Source organism: Lissotriton vulgaris, chromosome 5 (assembly GCF_964263255.1).
Source record: "Lissotriton vulgaris chromosome 5, aLisVul1.2, whole genome shotgun sequence".
NCBI classification, from domain to species: domain Eukaryota; kingdom Metazoa; phylum Chordata; class Amphibia; order Caudata; family Salamandridae; genus Lissotriton; species Lissotriton vulgaris.
This window is the reverse complement of record NC_141693.1, coordinates 769,098,110-769,111,441: the sequence shown is the minus strand read 5'-3', so window position 1 is coordinate 769,111,441 and position 13,332 is coordinate 769,098,110. Positions and strand designations below refer to the sequence as shown.

At 44.8% G+C, this 13,332-nt stretch overlaps 1 protein-coding gene across 2 annotated transcripts in view; it reads right to left on the bottom strand.

The window, feature by feature from the left end:
* FBXL15 (F-box and leucine rich repeat protein 15) overlaps nucleotides 1-13,332 on the bottom strand; it is a 74,404-nt gene that overhangs the window by 16,254 nt on the left and 44,818 nt on the right. For both annotated transcript variants that reach the window (XM_086922231.1, XM_086922230.1), the window contains exon 3: nucleotides 11,229-11,731. In XM_086922231.1, the coding sequence (XP_086778357.1) occupies nucleotides 11,229-11,731 (503 nt within the window). The remainder of the gene's footprint in view (nucleotides 1-11,228; nucleotides 11,732-13,332) is intronic.

The following is a 13,332-nucleotide window of genomic DNA, read 5'->3' as shown; positions in this document are numbered from 1 at the left end:
CACTACTCTGCACTCACTACTCACTACTCACTACTCTGCACTCACTACTCACTACTCTGCACTCACTACTCTGCACTCACTACTCACTACTCACTACTCTGCACTCACTACTCACTACTCACTACTCTGCACTCACTACTCACTACTCACTACTCTGCACTCACTACTCACTACTCTGCACTCACTACTCTGCACTCACTACTCACTACTCTGCACTCACTACTCACTACTCACTACTCTGCACTCACTACTCTGCACTCACTACTCACTACTCACTACTCTGCACTCACTACTCACTACTCTGCACTCACTACTCACTACTCTGCACTCACTACTCTGCACTCACTACTCTGCACTCACTACTCTGCACTCACTACTCACTACTCTGCACTCACTACTCACTACTCTGCACTCACTACTCTGCACTCACTACTCACTACTCTGCACTCACTACTCTGCACTCACTACTCTGCACTCACTACTCACTACTCTGCACTCACTACTCACTACTCTGCACTCACTACTCACTACTCTGCACTCACTACTCTGCACTCACTACTCACTACTCTGCACTCACTACTCTGCACTCACTACTCTGCACTCACTACTCTGCACTCACTACTCTGCACTCACTACTCTGCACTCACTACTCACTACTCTGCACTCACTACTCTGCATTCTCCCTTCCGTAGTGTAAATGCCCTTCACGGCCAGATGCAGTATGTAGGTACTCTCATATATTTCTGGGCACCTACGATGTAAGACTGTGTGTTGGATCTAGGAGGACATATATAGCACAGTTTTGTTTCACTCATTGCACTAGCAATGTGCTTTTATCCTCTCTTCTCCGTTTGATTAAACACATAAGCCAGCAGGTAAACATTTGTATTAATGTTTCGCATGGACTGCATCCACAGGTAAACACTTGCTTTTCAATTTTTGGCTTTCATGCACGTTACTTTTCAGGGTTTTTTCGGTACGTTATTATTTCACACATCTGATTTAAGCTTTTCGATTTTTAGTACCCATCACAGCTTTAGCATTCATGTTTAACTTCTTTTTATTCGTTCTGTCCACATTATTTTTATTCCTTGAAGCATGGCACTGTATGAGCAAGTGCGTGCATGGGCGCTGGTGTGTGTCTGTGTGAATGCACGAAAGCAGCTGCCCACAGCGAGCGCGATCGCGTGCACGTGCGCGTTTCAAATCGCCCTCCAAGGCGATGCGCGCGGCCAGGAGTGTCTCCTGGGAAGCACACTCGCTAACAATAAGTTCTCGGCGACAACGCGCTTCCGCGCGTTTAGCCGAGACCTAAAAATGATATTAAAAAGGATAACAGCGGGTCTTTTCAGAGGTTATAGTCCTAAAACCCTACAAAATTGCCAACATGTTTCAGTCCACAAAAAACGTGGCCAAAAAATGGTCCGGGGCTTTCGTCAGGGCACAAAAGATTTCCCTCTCTCGATTGTTCAAAACAAATTATGTTGACATCCCTGCTATTAAGAGGGATACCTGGGGCAGTAGTAGGATTTTTAATCTGTAAATCCCCCCTGGCCTATATCTCCTAAGAGCTCCCTGAAAAATAGTCGAGCCCACCCAGACCTTTAGGAGTCTGGGTGAACCCGATGATGAAGCATGACACCAATAGGGTGTGTGAGGGTTAAATAATAACAGGAAATATTTATTTTCCGCAACAGCGACATATGCCACCATGAGGAGTTTTAGAGGCTTTAGGAGCCATCTTGGGTCTGGATACAATTTTGTATAGTGGAGTCATTCCTAGCCTTCTGCATTACCGAAAATTATAATCTACAGGTTAATGCGAGTGTCTTTTACATCCTAAATAAAGGAGTCTTCCATAGCCAAGAGCAGGGAGAATAATCAACTCCACACATTACAAATTTAAGATTATGCCCTTGAATAATGATGTGAAATTTATTAACATAATCGGCTTGGCCCATGAAATAAAGACTTCTCTACTCAAACTTGTGAATGGTCTTTAGACCTTTTACATAGATAGTTTTTGTACAGGGTCACTCTAGTGAGATGTGCTGCTAAGTTTCCTGGTTCACGTTTGGACATCCAGGAAGGCTGGAAGCAGGAAGATGAAAAAGAGATCCACCGATTATTTGATCTGAATGCCAACTGAATCTTCCTGTTGATGTGTAAATGTTACTAGCAGGGGGACTGGTAAGCAGGGAGTATAACCCACCTGCATATCTTTATCTATATTGGTTTTTGTTATTTTTGAGGCAAGTTGGTGCAATAGGGGATCAGTTTACAGAGGTCATGGAGGCTAAGTCAATGTGACAGTGGCAATGAACTGGTACTCTGACATTTGAGGCGGAATGTGTTCGAGAGAAGAATGTTTGTCAATGCTAAGACAAGAATAGGACCAGCAATATAACCAAGATTGAAAAACGCTGAAGAACAACCGTGAACATTAAATACACTTTCCTGACTATTAAGGGCATGTAAATTGTTGATAAGATATGTAAAATATACATCCTTTACAAGAAGAGCAGGTCACACATAGATTTGCTACAGGAGAAGTGGGACTTGCACTGAAATATCAGGGCTGTGGTTTAACACTGGGTACTCAGAGTATGCCACAGGAGCATTAACATGGATAAGACCAGGGTGCCTTTCGCAGCTTACCAAACTATATCGGACCAGGACACTATGTTGTTGTAGTGGGCAAGTTCTATGAAATAGACTTTTTAATTGACAGTAATATGCTCCAAACACTGATCAAGTTTGATTCCTAAACAGTTGACAAGGCAGTTTGTAAAAAAAAACCACATTCCGAGAATACTGTAATGGAGTAAGTGACTTGATTAAATATAGGTCCCACCCTCCCATACCCCCTTAGTCAGTGGTTAGAACAGACCTAGCTATAGAGAAATGGGCAGGTAACTGGGGTGTGGTTGGTTCCTGGTCAACCCGGATTCCGGATAGTAGTCCTACTCCTTACCAATCCATGACTTACATGGCAGATTAGAAAATATATATAGTTCTAGATCACTATATGCTTCAGTTCTGCAAACTGAGTACTTCTTTAGAACTATACCAGATCATAATTCATTGTTATAGGGATTCCAATGAAGTGTACAGAAAGCAACAGTTCCACATGTAGTCATTTTGGAATATGAGATTTCGCACTTCTTTAGGAATAGTGAAGATACAGCGCCTAGCACTTTGAAGGAATTTGAGGCATTCAAGGTGGTGATTACAGAGCACTACATGTTAACAATCTATGAATCATGGATGGACATAGTTAAGGAATCAGATGGACTTGAAATGCAAATGCACAGCCTGAAGAAGGATATAGCTCAGAGAGGCTGAGGGGGCAACCTGGAAAGATTGTGTTGTTTATTATAGAACCTACATGGCAAACAAACACGGGGAACAATATAAAGAAGGGAGTTTGTTAGACTAGCTGATTAAATCAGAGTCTTAAGGAATTCCAATAAGAAGTGTCTGGAACAGTGAATGGAAGACAAAGCACATAGAGTATGATATTTAATAATCAGAATTTTGGATTATTCAATGTTCTAGGGGCCAAAAGACCAGGCTACACATGGGTAGCTGGAGGATTTCCTAGATAAGGAAACTACAGACCATTTGCCCAAGATCAAGTAGAACATTTGGATAAACCCCACTGACTTCTAGAGGTGGAGAAGGCAATTCCTGATCTAGCTAAAAGGAAAACTTCTGGAACAGCTGCCAACCCATTTAATTCTATGGTACAAATGTAGACATAGTGGCACTAAAGCTTCCAGAATTATAAGCGGCTACAGTGCTGAAGGTATAACCCCTCCTTTCAAAAGAGAGGCATTGATATGTATTGCTTCCCAAACTAGATTGAGATCTGCATACAGTATGCTCTTACAGACCCTTGCCCATGAATTATTGTATTCTTAGGAACGCCACAGCTAATGGTGTACTTAACAAACTGCCATGCACTGACAAAATCAGAGCAGAGTGGGGTTGTACCAGGTCGTAATCCTGTCTTGAATATACAGTGCTTGTTTTACATGTTGAAACAAAAGTCCAGACACATAAACCACACTACTGGTAGTTGCGAGAGATTTGGAGAAAGCATTCAACACAGTAACCAGGAAATATATTTTTGCTACACTAGGTCAATCAGGAATAGGAGAGAATATGAGAACATGGTTGATGCTATTGTAAGCCTAACTTAAGAGTCCAATATTATTAGAACAATACTTCATAAATAGTAGCAAACTGTAAAATTGCACACTATTGCCATTAATATTTGCCTTGATTATGGAGCCCTCTGCAAAGGAGGTACACTCCATGGGCAAAAACATGGTATTATCAGAAAGGGTAGCATACACACAATGTCACTGTATGCTGATGATATGCATTTAATCCTAATGAATGTTGACCAAGGGCTTACCCTGATGATTGATGAATTGGATGAATTTGGGAACATCTCCAGACTAACTGTAACTTTGATGAAATCATGCACAAGTCCAATAAGAAGCCATTCTGATGGGATTAACCCAACCCATCATTTTTGTTAACATTTAGGTACATGAGCACACGAATGTATCACGTATGAGCCGACAATATTTTATGGTAATATTGGGAGAACATGGACATGTCTTAGAGGATGTGCGACATCTTCGGAGGTTGCTTCCTGATATAAATATATATTTTTTACAATATACCTATGAAGTTGCCCAATGGGTTATTTAAAGAGATATAACCACACACCTGCCCTACAGCCTCTACTCAATGTACTCAATTCACAACAAGCATTGGAAATGCAATAGGTCTCGCAGCATTAGAGTTAGTGCTTTTAGAATTGTTTATGGTTTTTTGTTGTAAATCTTTACCATTTTTGTTTCCTGTAGGCAATGCTAAAGAATTACAAATCAAAAAAGCCATAAACAATAGTAAAAGCTCTAACTAAAATTCCTCCGAGACCTATTGTACTGTGTGAGGGTGAGGGGTTGAGGGTGAGTGAGGGTGAGGGTGAGTGAGGGTGAGTGAGGAGTTGAGGGTGAGTGAGGGGTTGAGGGTGAGTGAGGTGTTGAGGGTGAGTGAGGGGTTGAGGGTGAGTGAGGTGTTGAGGGTGAGTGAGGTGTTGAGGGTGAGTGAGGGGTTGAGGGTGAGTGAGAGTGAGAGTGAGTGAGAGTGAGGGTGAGTGAGGGTGAGTTAGGGTGAGGGGTTGAGGGTGGGTGAGGGTGAGGGTGAGGAGTTGAGGGTGAGTGATGATGAGTGAGGGTGAGTGAGGGGTTGAGGGTGAGTGAGGGTGAGTGAGGGTGAGGGGTTGAGGGTGAGTGATAGTAGGTTAGGCTTAAAGATTGAGGGTGAGTGAGGGTGAGAAGTTGAGGGTGAGTAAGGATGAGGGTGAGTGTGGGTGAGTGAGAATGAGGTGTTGAGGGTGAGTGAGGTGTTGAGGGTGAGTGAGGTGTTGAGGGTGAGTGAGGTGTTGAGGGTGAGTGAGGGTGAGGGTGAGGGTGAGGGTGAGGATAGATAGATAGATAGATAGATAGATAGATAGATAGATAGATAGATAGATAGATAGATAGATAGATAGATAGATAGATAGATAGATAGAGCGATAGATAGATAGAGCGATATATAGATTGAGAGGGCGATAGATAGATATATAGATAGAGAGATAGATAGAGTAAGGGCAATAGATACAGTGAGTGCGATAGATAGATAGATAGACAGATAGATAGATAGATAGATAGATAGATAGATAGATAGATAGATAGATAGAGTGAGTGCGATAGGTGGTTGTGTGTGTGGTTGTGTGTGGTTGTGGTTGTGTGGTTGTATGTGTGGTTGTGTGCGTGTGGGGGGTTGTGGGTGTGTGTGGGGTTGTGTGTGTGCCGGGTTGTGTGTGTGCGGGGTTGTGTGTGTGCGGGGTTGTGTGTGGGGTTGTGTGTGTTGTGTTTGGGGTTGTGTGTGTGGTTGTGTGTTGTGTTTGGGGTTGTGTGTGGTTGAGTGTGGTTGAATGTGGTTGTGTGTGGTTGTGTGTGGTTGTGTGCTTGCGGTTGTGTGCGTGTGGTTTGTGTGCGTGTGGTGTGTGTGCTTGTGTGTGTGCGTGTGGTCGTGTGCGTGTGGTCGTGTGCGTGTGGTCGTGTGCGTGTGGTCGTGTGCGTGTGTGGTTGTGTGTGTGTGTGGTTGTGTGTGTGTGTAGTTGTGTGTGTGTGTAGTTGTGTGTGTGTGTAGTTGTGTGTGTGTGTAGTTGTGTGTGTGTGTAGTTGTGTGTGTGGGGGGTTGTGTGTGTGGGGGGTTGTGTGTGTGGGGGGTTGTGTGTGTGGGGGGTTGTGTGTGTACCTCTGTAAAGTGGCGCTAATGTGTGTGGTTGTGAGTCACCAAAATAGGAGAGGAATAACTGGAAGAAAGAGAGAGAGGGTGAGGAGGCAGCTGCTAGCGAGAAGCGGAAGTGAACATTGTTGTTTAAACAAACACGATAAAACGAAAGTAGCGCTCCACAGGAAAAACCTGTAAAGCGGCCCGAATGAATGTGGTTGTGAATACAATTAATATGGCAGCCTTTGGTATTTTCACCCTTTTTTGTGTCTGTTCCGAGGCTGCACCACTTATAATATAGTACCTCCGGCAATGGTGCAGTTTATTACCTGATCTTGAACCAATCTATGTACTTTAAGACCACAGAGGAGGACCGAGACAGAGGCAGGAGAGGGAATAGGAGTATCAAGGAGCGGGGGAGGGGGAGGGAGCGCTGATAGCGACAGAGCAGGAGAAGCTAAAGTGTTTGTTTTCAGTAAGTGAGAAGGGGACTTAAAGAGAGGGAATAAGAGGAAGGGTCAGAGAGGGGTGAGGGGCAGCTGTAGCCGCCGTGCAATATATAAAGGTAAAGATAAAGTGCGTGCCAGGGAGATGCACAGTAGGATTAGAAGCAACGGTGGACTGCGCTGTTTGCTAAATGAGTTGAGTTTGATGACAGATAGCGAAATGGTGCTTTGAACGAAACTTGTTACCCCTCTCATAATGACCCGAAAAGCATGGGCAGCGGACACAGGCAGGACACTGCTGGCCTCCCAATTAAGGGCATTCCACTCGCTATCAGTGGCAGTGTGAACAAAGCAAAGTGGGGCCACCATATTTAAAGAACACAGCTCAGGGTGTCCAGTTCACCAAACAAAAACAAAATCTTGAGCGAATTGGAAAAAGAAACAGAGGCTTCGAATTCTTTGCAGCATCACCCATTTTGGCTGCAGTCAATAAATAAAGCAGTCATGTGAGGTGTCTGTAAAAGAGAAAGAGTTTACAATTTTTTCACAAATATTCTTGGCAGTTCCACAAGAGTTCTTTAAAAAATTCCTTGCATGGGAAAATTGGTAATTTCTTTCCGCTGCTCTCTACGCAGCCTCTTCCTGTTGTATACAAATTGAGCACTATTTTTCCCCGAGGGCCTGTGGGGGATGGAGTGTGAGTAAACACTCTAAGCCTGTACATTGCTCAGTAAGTGGTGTGCCAGTAAGGTCTGACATCTTGTGATTTCTCAAACCGGAAATTGCAAGGAGGTGTGGTGGCATCTCCTGCCTCGTAGGCAAGAGTAGTGTCTGTCACCGGGATAATTTATGAAAGAAGTGTCTGGCAAAAATGTCTCTTAACGAGATTAGGTTAAAAATGGGCATTAACCCTGCGAAAACTATCATTATTTAAAACAGAAAGTTGGAGATGAAGGCATGTTGAAAACACGCTGACTGTTCCAGTGTTCGAGCACTCAGAGAGCGCTGCCCATTCTGGTAATGAGAGGCCAATCTTCTACCTGGAGCGTGTGGCGCATGGTGCTTCCGGGCCTTTGAAGCCTGCACTGGGTGAGGTGCGCCTTCTTAGGACGCCTTATCTGTTATCAGGACCTGCTGCCCTGACGTCTCAGAAGAGGCGGCCACCGAGGCGGGGCACTGTGTCACCCTGCAAAGTAGGCAAGAAGTGGTGCAGAAAAGATAGCAAATAAATGAATACACCTCAAATAGCCACACCAATGGGGGACACTTTTTACCTGTTCATCACAGATTAAAGACATATATAGAAGCTGTGATTGTTTGCAATTTTGTAAACTTGCTTAAACGCTCCCTAAAGCTTGTGGAAGATATGCCCTAAGCCTAACACATACTCGTCGTCACTTTAAAAGTGGCTTTGGCGTCCAACTCTCAGAGGTGTTTCAACAATCACAGACAGGTTTGGTTTTTTTGGTGTTCGAGAGCGCGGGGTGCTCGGTGTTGTTGAAGAGTGAAGGAGCATGAGGGGTAGTTGAAAAGCACGAGGGGTGCGTTGTTGAAGAGTAAAGGAGCACGAGGGGTAGTTGAAAAGCACGAGGGGTAATTGTAAAGCTGAGGGTTAGTTGTAAAGCGCAAGGGTTATGTGAAAAGCGCGAGCGGTAGTTGTATAGCACAAGCAGTAGTTGAAAAGCGTGAGGGGTAGTTGAAAAAACATTCATAAGCTATCCTCTCTCAAAGCAGCTTCAATTAGTTCGTGGCAGTGGTACCAACTGTGCTGTTCCAGTGTTCGAGCACTCGCCATAAGCCGGAGGGAAGAGAGGGGAGGGGGGAGGAGAAATGCGACACGGCGGGAAGGGGAGGGGGCGGAACGGGGGCGGAGAGGGGAGAGGTGCGAGTAAAATAAACCAAAAAAAAGAAGCCGGAGGGAAGAGAGGGGAGGGGGGAGGAGAAATGCGACACGGCGGGAGGGGAGGGGGCGGAACGGGGGCGGAGAGGGGAGAGAGAGAGTAGGCAAGGCGAAAACTATCATTATTTAAAACAGAAAGTTGGAGATGAAGGCATGTTGAAAACACGCTGACTGTTCCAGTGTTCGAGCACTCAGAGAGCGCTACCCATTCTGGTAATGAGAGGCCAATCTTCTACCTGGAGCGTGTGGCGCATGGTGCTTCCGGGCCTTTGAAGCCTGCGCTGGGGGAGGTGCGCCTTCTTAGGACGCCTTATCTGTTATCAGGACCTGCTGCCCTGACGTCTCAGAAGAGGCGGCCACCGAGGCGGGGCACTGTGTCACCCTGCAAAGTAGGCAAGAAGTGGTGAGAGCATGAGGGGTAGTTGAAAAGCACGAGGGGTGCGTTGTTGAAGAGTAAAGGAGCACGAGGGGTAGTTGAAAAGCACGAGGGGTAATTGTAAAGCTGAGGGTTAGTTGTAAAGCGCAAGGGTTATGTGAAAAGCGCGAGCGGTAGTTGTATAGCACAAGCAGTAGTTGAAAAGCGTGAGGGGTAGTTGAAAAAACATTCATAAGCTATCCTCTCTCAAAGCAGCTTCAATTAGTTCGTGGCAGTGGTACCAACTGTGCTGTTCCAGTGTTCGAGCACTCGCCATAAGCCGGAGGGAAGAGAGGGGAGGGGGGAGGAGAAATGCGACACGGCGGGAAGGGGAGGGGGCGGAACGGGGGCGGAGAGGGGAGAGGTGCGAGTAAAATAAACCAAAAAAAAAAGAAGCCGGAGGGAAGAGAGGGGAGGGGGGAGGAGAAATGCGACACGGCGGGAGGGGAGGGGGCGGAACGGGGGCGGAGAGGGGAGAGAGAGAGTAGGCAAGGGTAAACAAACACGGACGTGCACGCGCCCGTGACTTTTAAGGTCAATGCGCATGCGCATAAGCTTAATGCGCATGCGCATTGACCTTAAAAGTCACGGGCACTGCAAGGAATCGCCACGATTCCTTGCAGTTAGATAAAGAGTCGATGAGCCCCTATAGTCTCGCTTGCTCGATGCGCATGCGCATCGACAGGCGAGACCTAAAAAGGTAGGCAGCCTAAAGAAACTCACATGTACATCAAGGGGAATTTCCCAAATTCTGGCTATGTGAGTATTCCTGAACACCCAGTTGTTTAAGGCCTCATTCACATATTAGTGGTATGCTTCATCATTGGCCAGTCCGGCCCACCGAGTCAGGACAGTGCCAACCTGGCGGTTTCAACCTTAACCCAAAAGGGGAAAAGAGAGCTCATAATAAGGTGGTGCTGGTCAACATGGGGATCCAGAGATTCTAGAAACAAAAATAAAATAAGCTCAGAGTAATCCACGAACAAGAGCCTTTATTATTAGGGTACACAGACTAGTAAAGTGTGGTAGACTGCACTGGTGTAGAGTGCAGTGATGTACAGTACAATGGTGGAGAGTAGACTACAGTGTTGTAGATTTCAATGCTTGGAATGGCACAGAATGGCATAGAGCGACGGCGTAGAGCCAGTGGCTTAGTGTAGATTGTTTCAAAGAAGAGTACAGTGACAGAGCGCAATGGTGCAGTGGCATAGAGTGTTGCAGAGTAGAGTATAGAGGTGTAGCGTGCAGAGTAGTAGGGGATAGAGTGCAGTGGTGTAGAGTGATTTGGTTTTGAGTAAAGTGATGTAGAGTATATTAGCAAAGAACAGTGGCATAGAGTACAGTGGTGCAGAGTACAGCAGAGTGGTGCAGCATAGAGTGGCGTAGAGTGAAGTGGCATAGAGGAGATTATTTCAGAGTAGAGTGAAGTGGCTTGGAGTGGTGCAGGGTAGAGTGAGGTGGCACAGAGTAGTGGCATGGAGTGCAGTGGCATTGAGTGCAGTATTGCAAAGTAGAGTGGAATACAGTGGAGTTGTGCAAAGTACAGTGGAATTGCCTAGACTGGAGTGGTGTAGAATGCAGTTGTGCATAGTAGAGTGGGGTAGAGAACAGTGTCACAAAATGCGGTGGTGCAAAGTAGATTAGAGTGGCCTAGATTAGACTGGTATACAGTGTAGTGGAGTAGAGTAGAGTAGAGCATAGTGACGAAGAGCTCATTGGCTCTGAAATAAAACCTTATAAGTACCAGTACAGATTTGTTGTATGCTACCTTTTTGGAAAGGGTGCGGGGAACCTAAGAAAACAACAGTGGTCTCTGGCTGGTAATGTTGGTTCCTAACATGGTTCCCTATCAGGTAAGTTTGAGAGGAATTCATAGGACACCACCGGTCTGGTTTTCACAGTCCAGATGGTAAGATGGTATGCGTGCACTGCCTGGGGGCTAAAGGAATTCAACTGTAGTTAGCTAGGCCTGTCTAGGTACACAAGATGCGATTTAATAAATTAATTATATGACTAGGTTAGGCATGCAGTTGTGAAATTTACATGTAGCTAGTTCTTGTTTGCTAGGGAATATGAAAACAGAAAGTAGCATTAGTAGTAATAGTAAATTGGATGTAATTTTAACCCTAGTCTATGAGAAACAAGTATGTGCTTCATATCGAGGTACCTGATAGATTCATTCTTGACCCTCAGGCAGCCTGTCAGGTCTAGATGTTCCAGATCCCTGCAGCATTTGGCTACTTCGTGCACTGCAACATCTGTAATGTTGGCATTCACAGCGAGGGAGAGGGATTTTAGCTTGCAACTGTTCTGTGCCAAGTAGCACACTACCTCGTCCTTCAGCTGACGGCATGCAGTCACATCAATCGACTCCAAGTCCTTGCAGTGGTCAGCTAGGCTGCGCAACGAAAGGCCATCTACCCACTCACAGTGGGCCATAGAAATGTTTTGAAGGTGCGGGCAGCTTAGACATATGGCCACCAGCGACTGGCGGCTTAGAAGAAGACAGTTGTTCAAGATGATGCTCAAGAGGTGATGGTTCTGGCCCACAACAGGAAGAAGCTCCCGGTCGGTCAGCCATTCAGAGCAGCTCTGGAGGTTCAGTCGGTGCAGCACCTCGTTCTCCTTCAGCATACTACAGAATGCAGCTTTAGGCAAGTGTGAACCTATCTGATATAAAAATAGAAGGTTAGAAACTAAGGCTCAGTACACACAAAAAGTCTCTTATTTCAACATAGAGACACACTGCATGCTAATCAGTCAAGAGTTGATACAAACCGATGCTCAAGCTAGTGCATAGCAGTAGAGCTACAAACAAACATGTAAGAGGTATGGTATGTGACCCAGAAAAGCTGAATCACCAGGGAAAAAAACTGCAGGGGCAAAAGCATTCACATCACTTCGCCCTATAAGCACAGAGCGTTTAGCTTCACCTACATACCGGGGCCTACACGTAGAATGTCCTGCACGATATTGCAATAAAATGGAAGCTAGAGACGTAGGCCGAAAGTGTACCTATGAGTGATTATTTATAGTTGCCTGTCAGTTAATTTGCATTTCAGAACTGACAACACATTTCGGTCCTCCATGCAAGCGAAACCTGTGGAAGAGCTGCCTGAATTCACTTCCAGTATTATTCCACAGTTGGTACATTCCATTACTCACCTAGACTCACTACAACTGAGCATTTATGATCCGCTTGTCCCAACCTACTCTAGTTTACTCACATGTAAAGTTGCATTACATTTAACAGCACAAAACAGTCCCCAGTTTCCTGCCAACTTAAACACATTCTAAATTTCATAAGGATTGTGCATTGTGGGACACCATGATGTATTTTTCATTTTATCAGCTGAATAGATGGAACGTTTACCCCCTGTGTTACCAGCGAGGGATCTTGAACTACACCATAGATAGATCGCCACTCAGGGCTTGATGTTTCTCAGTCTACTTATTCAACATTCTCCCTGTTGAAAATGCCAATTTAAAGTGTTATTTATCAAAAGGTTTTACTTTTACTTTTATAGGAGTCCTCTGATATGTGGACTGGCTGGTGTTTTCTTTGCCAACAATATAAGGGAATTAAGAAAACTGGAATAATCACTTTAAAATTAATGAATGAAATGCTTTTTGAAACAGTACTTAGTACTCTATACATGTGATAGAAAGGCAGGCCTACAGAAGTAAGATCCAGAGGGGTCAAAGTAAGCACATGAAGCATGCAAAGGGTAGGCTCGAATGGAACAAAAAGCACCGGTTCTGGGTCAAACCTACAAGGGTGCAGACATGTTACTACCAATGTCTGTCAAATCTATTCAAGATTTCCTATTGAGAGCATTCGTCCGAATAACCTACACTGCAGCAGGCTTGTAAGACTCCACTAAAATTAATATATGTTAAAGTCGTTTCCCCAGTGTTCTGGGATCACAATTCTTTAACGGAGTAAACTTGTCCTTCAGCATGCTCTATCAATATTTCAGTTTTGTTGAATGCAAAATTTCCTAGCTAGCAGGAATGAAAGGTTCAATTATATGAGGGACACTTCAACTGTTACGATTCTACAGGTTAAATTATAAAACCTTAATTAGCCATTCTCTTCCCGTAAATTTGCCTTAAGCAGGATCGTTTTTATCTTACAACACTATTGCCTGGACAATATGTGCATTTCAAAGCAATCCCTTTAACCTTTATGTGGATCTGAATACACATTATTTACAACTTACCTAAGCAATTACAAATTTTCATCTCTCCTTCCTACTCTCTCAAGAAGC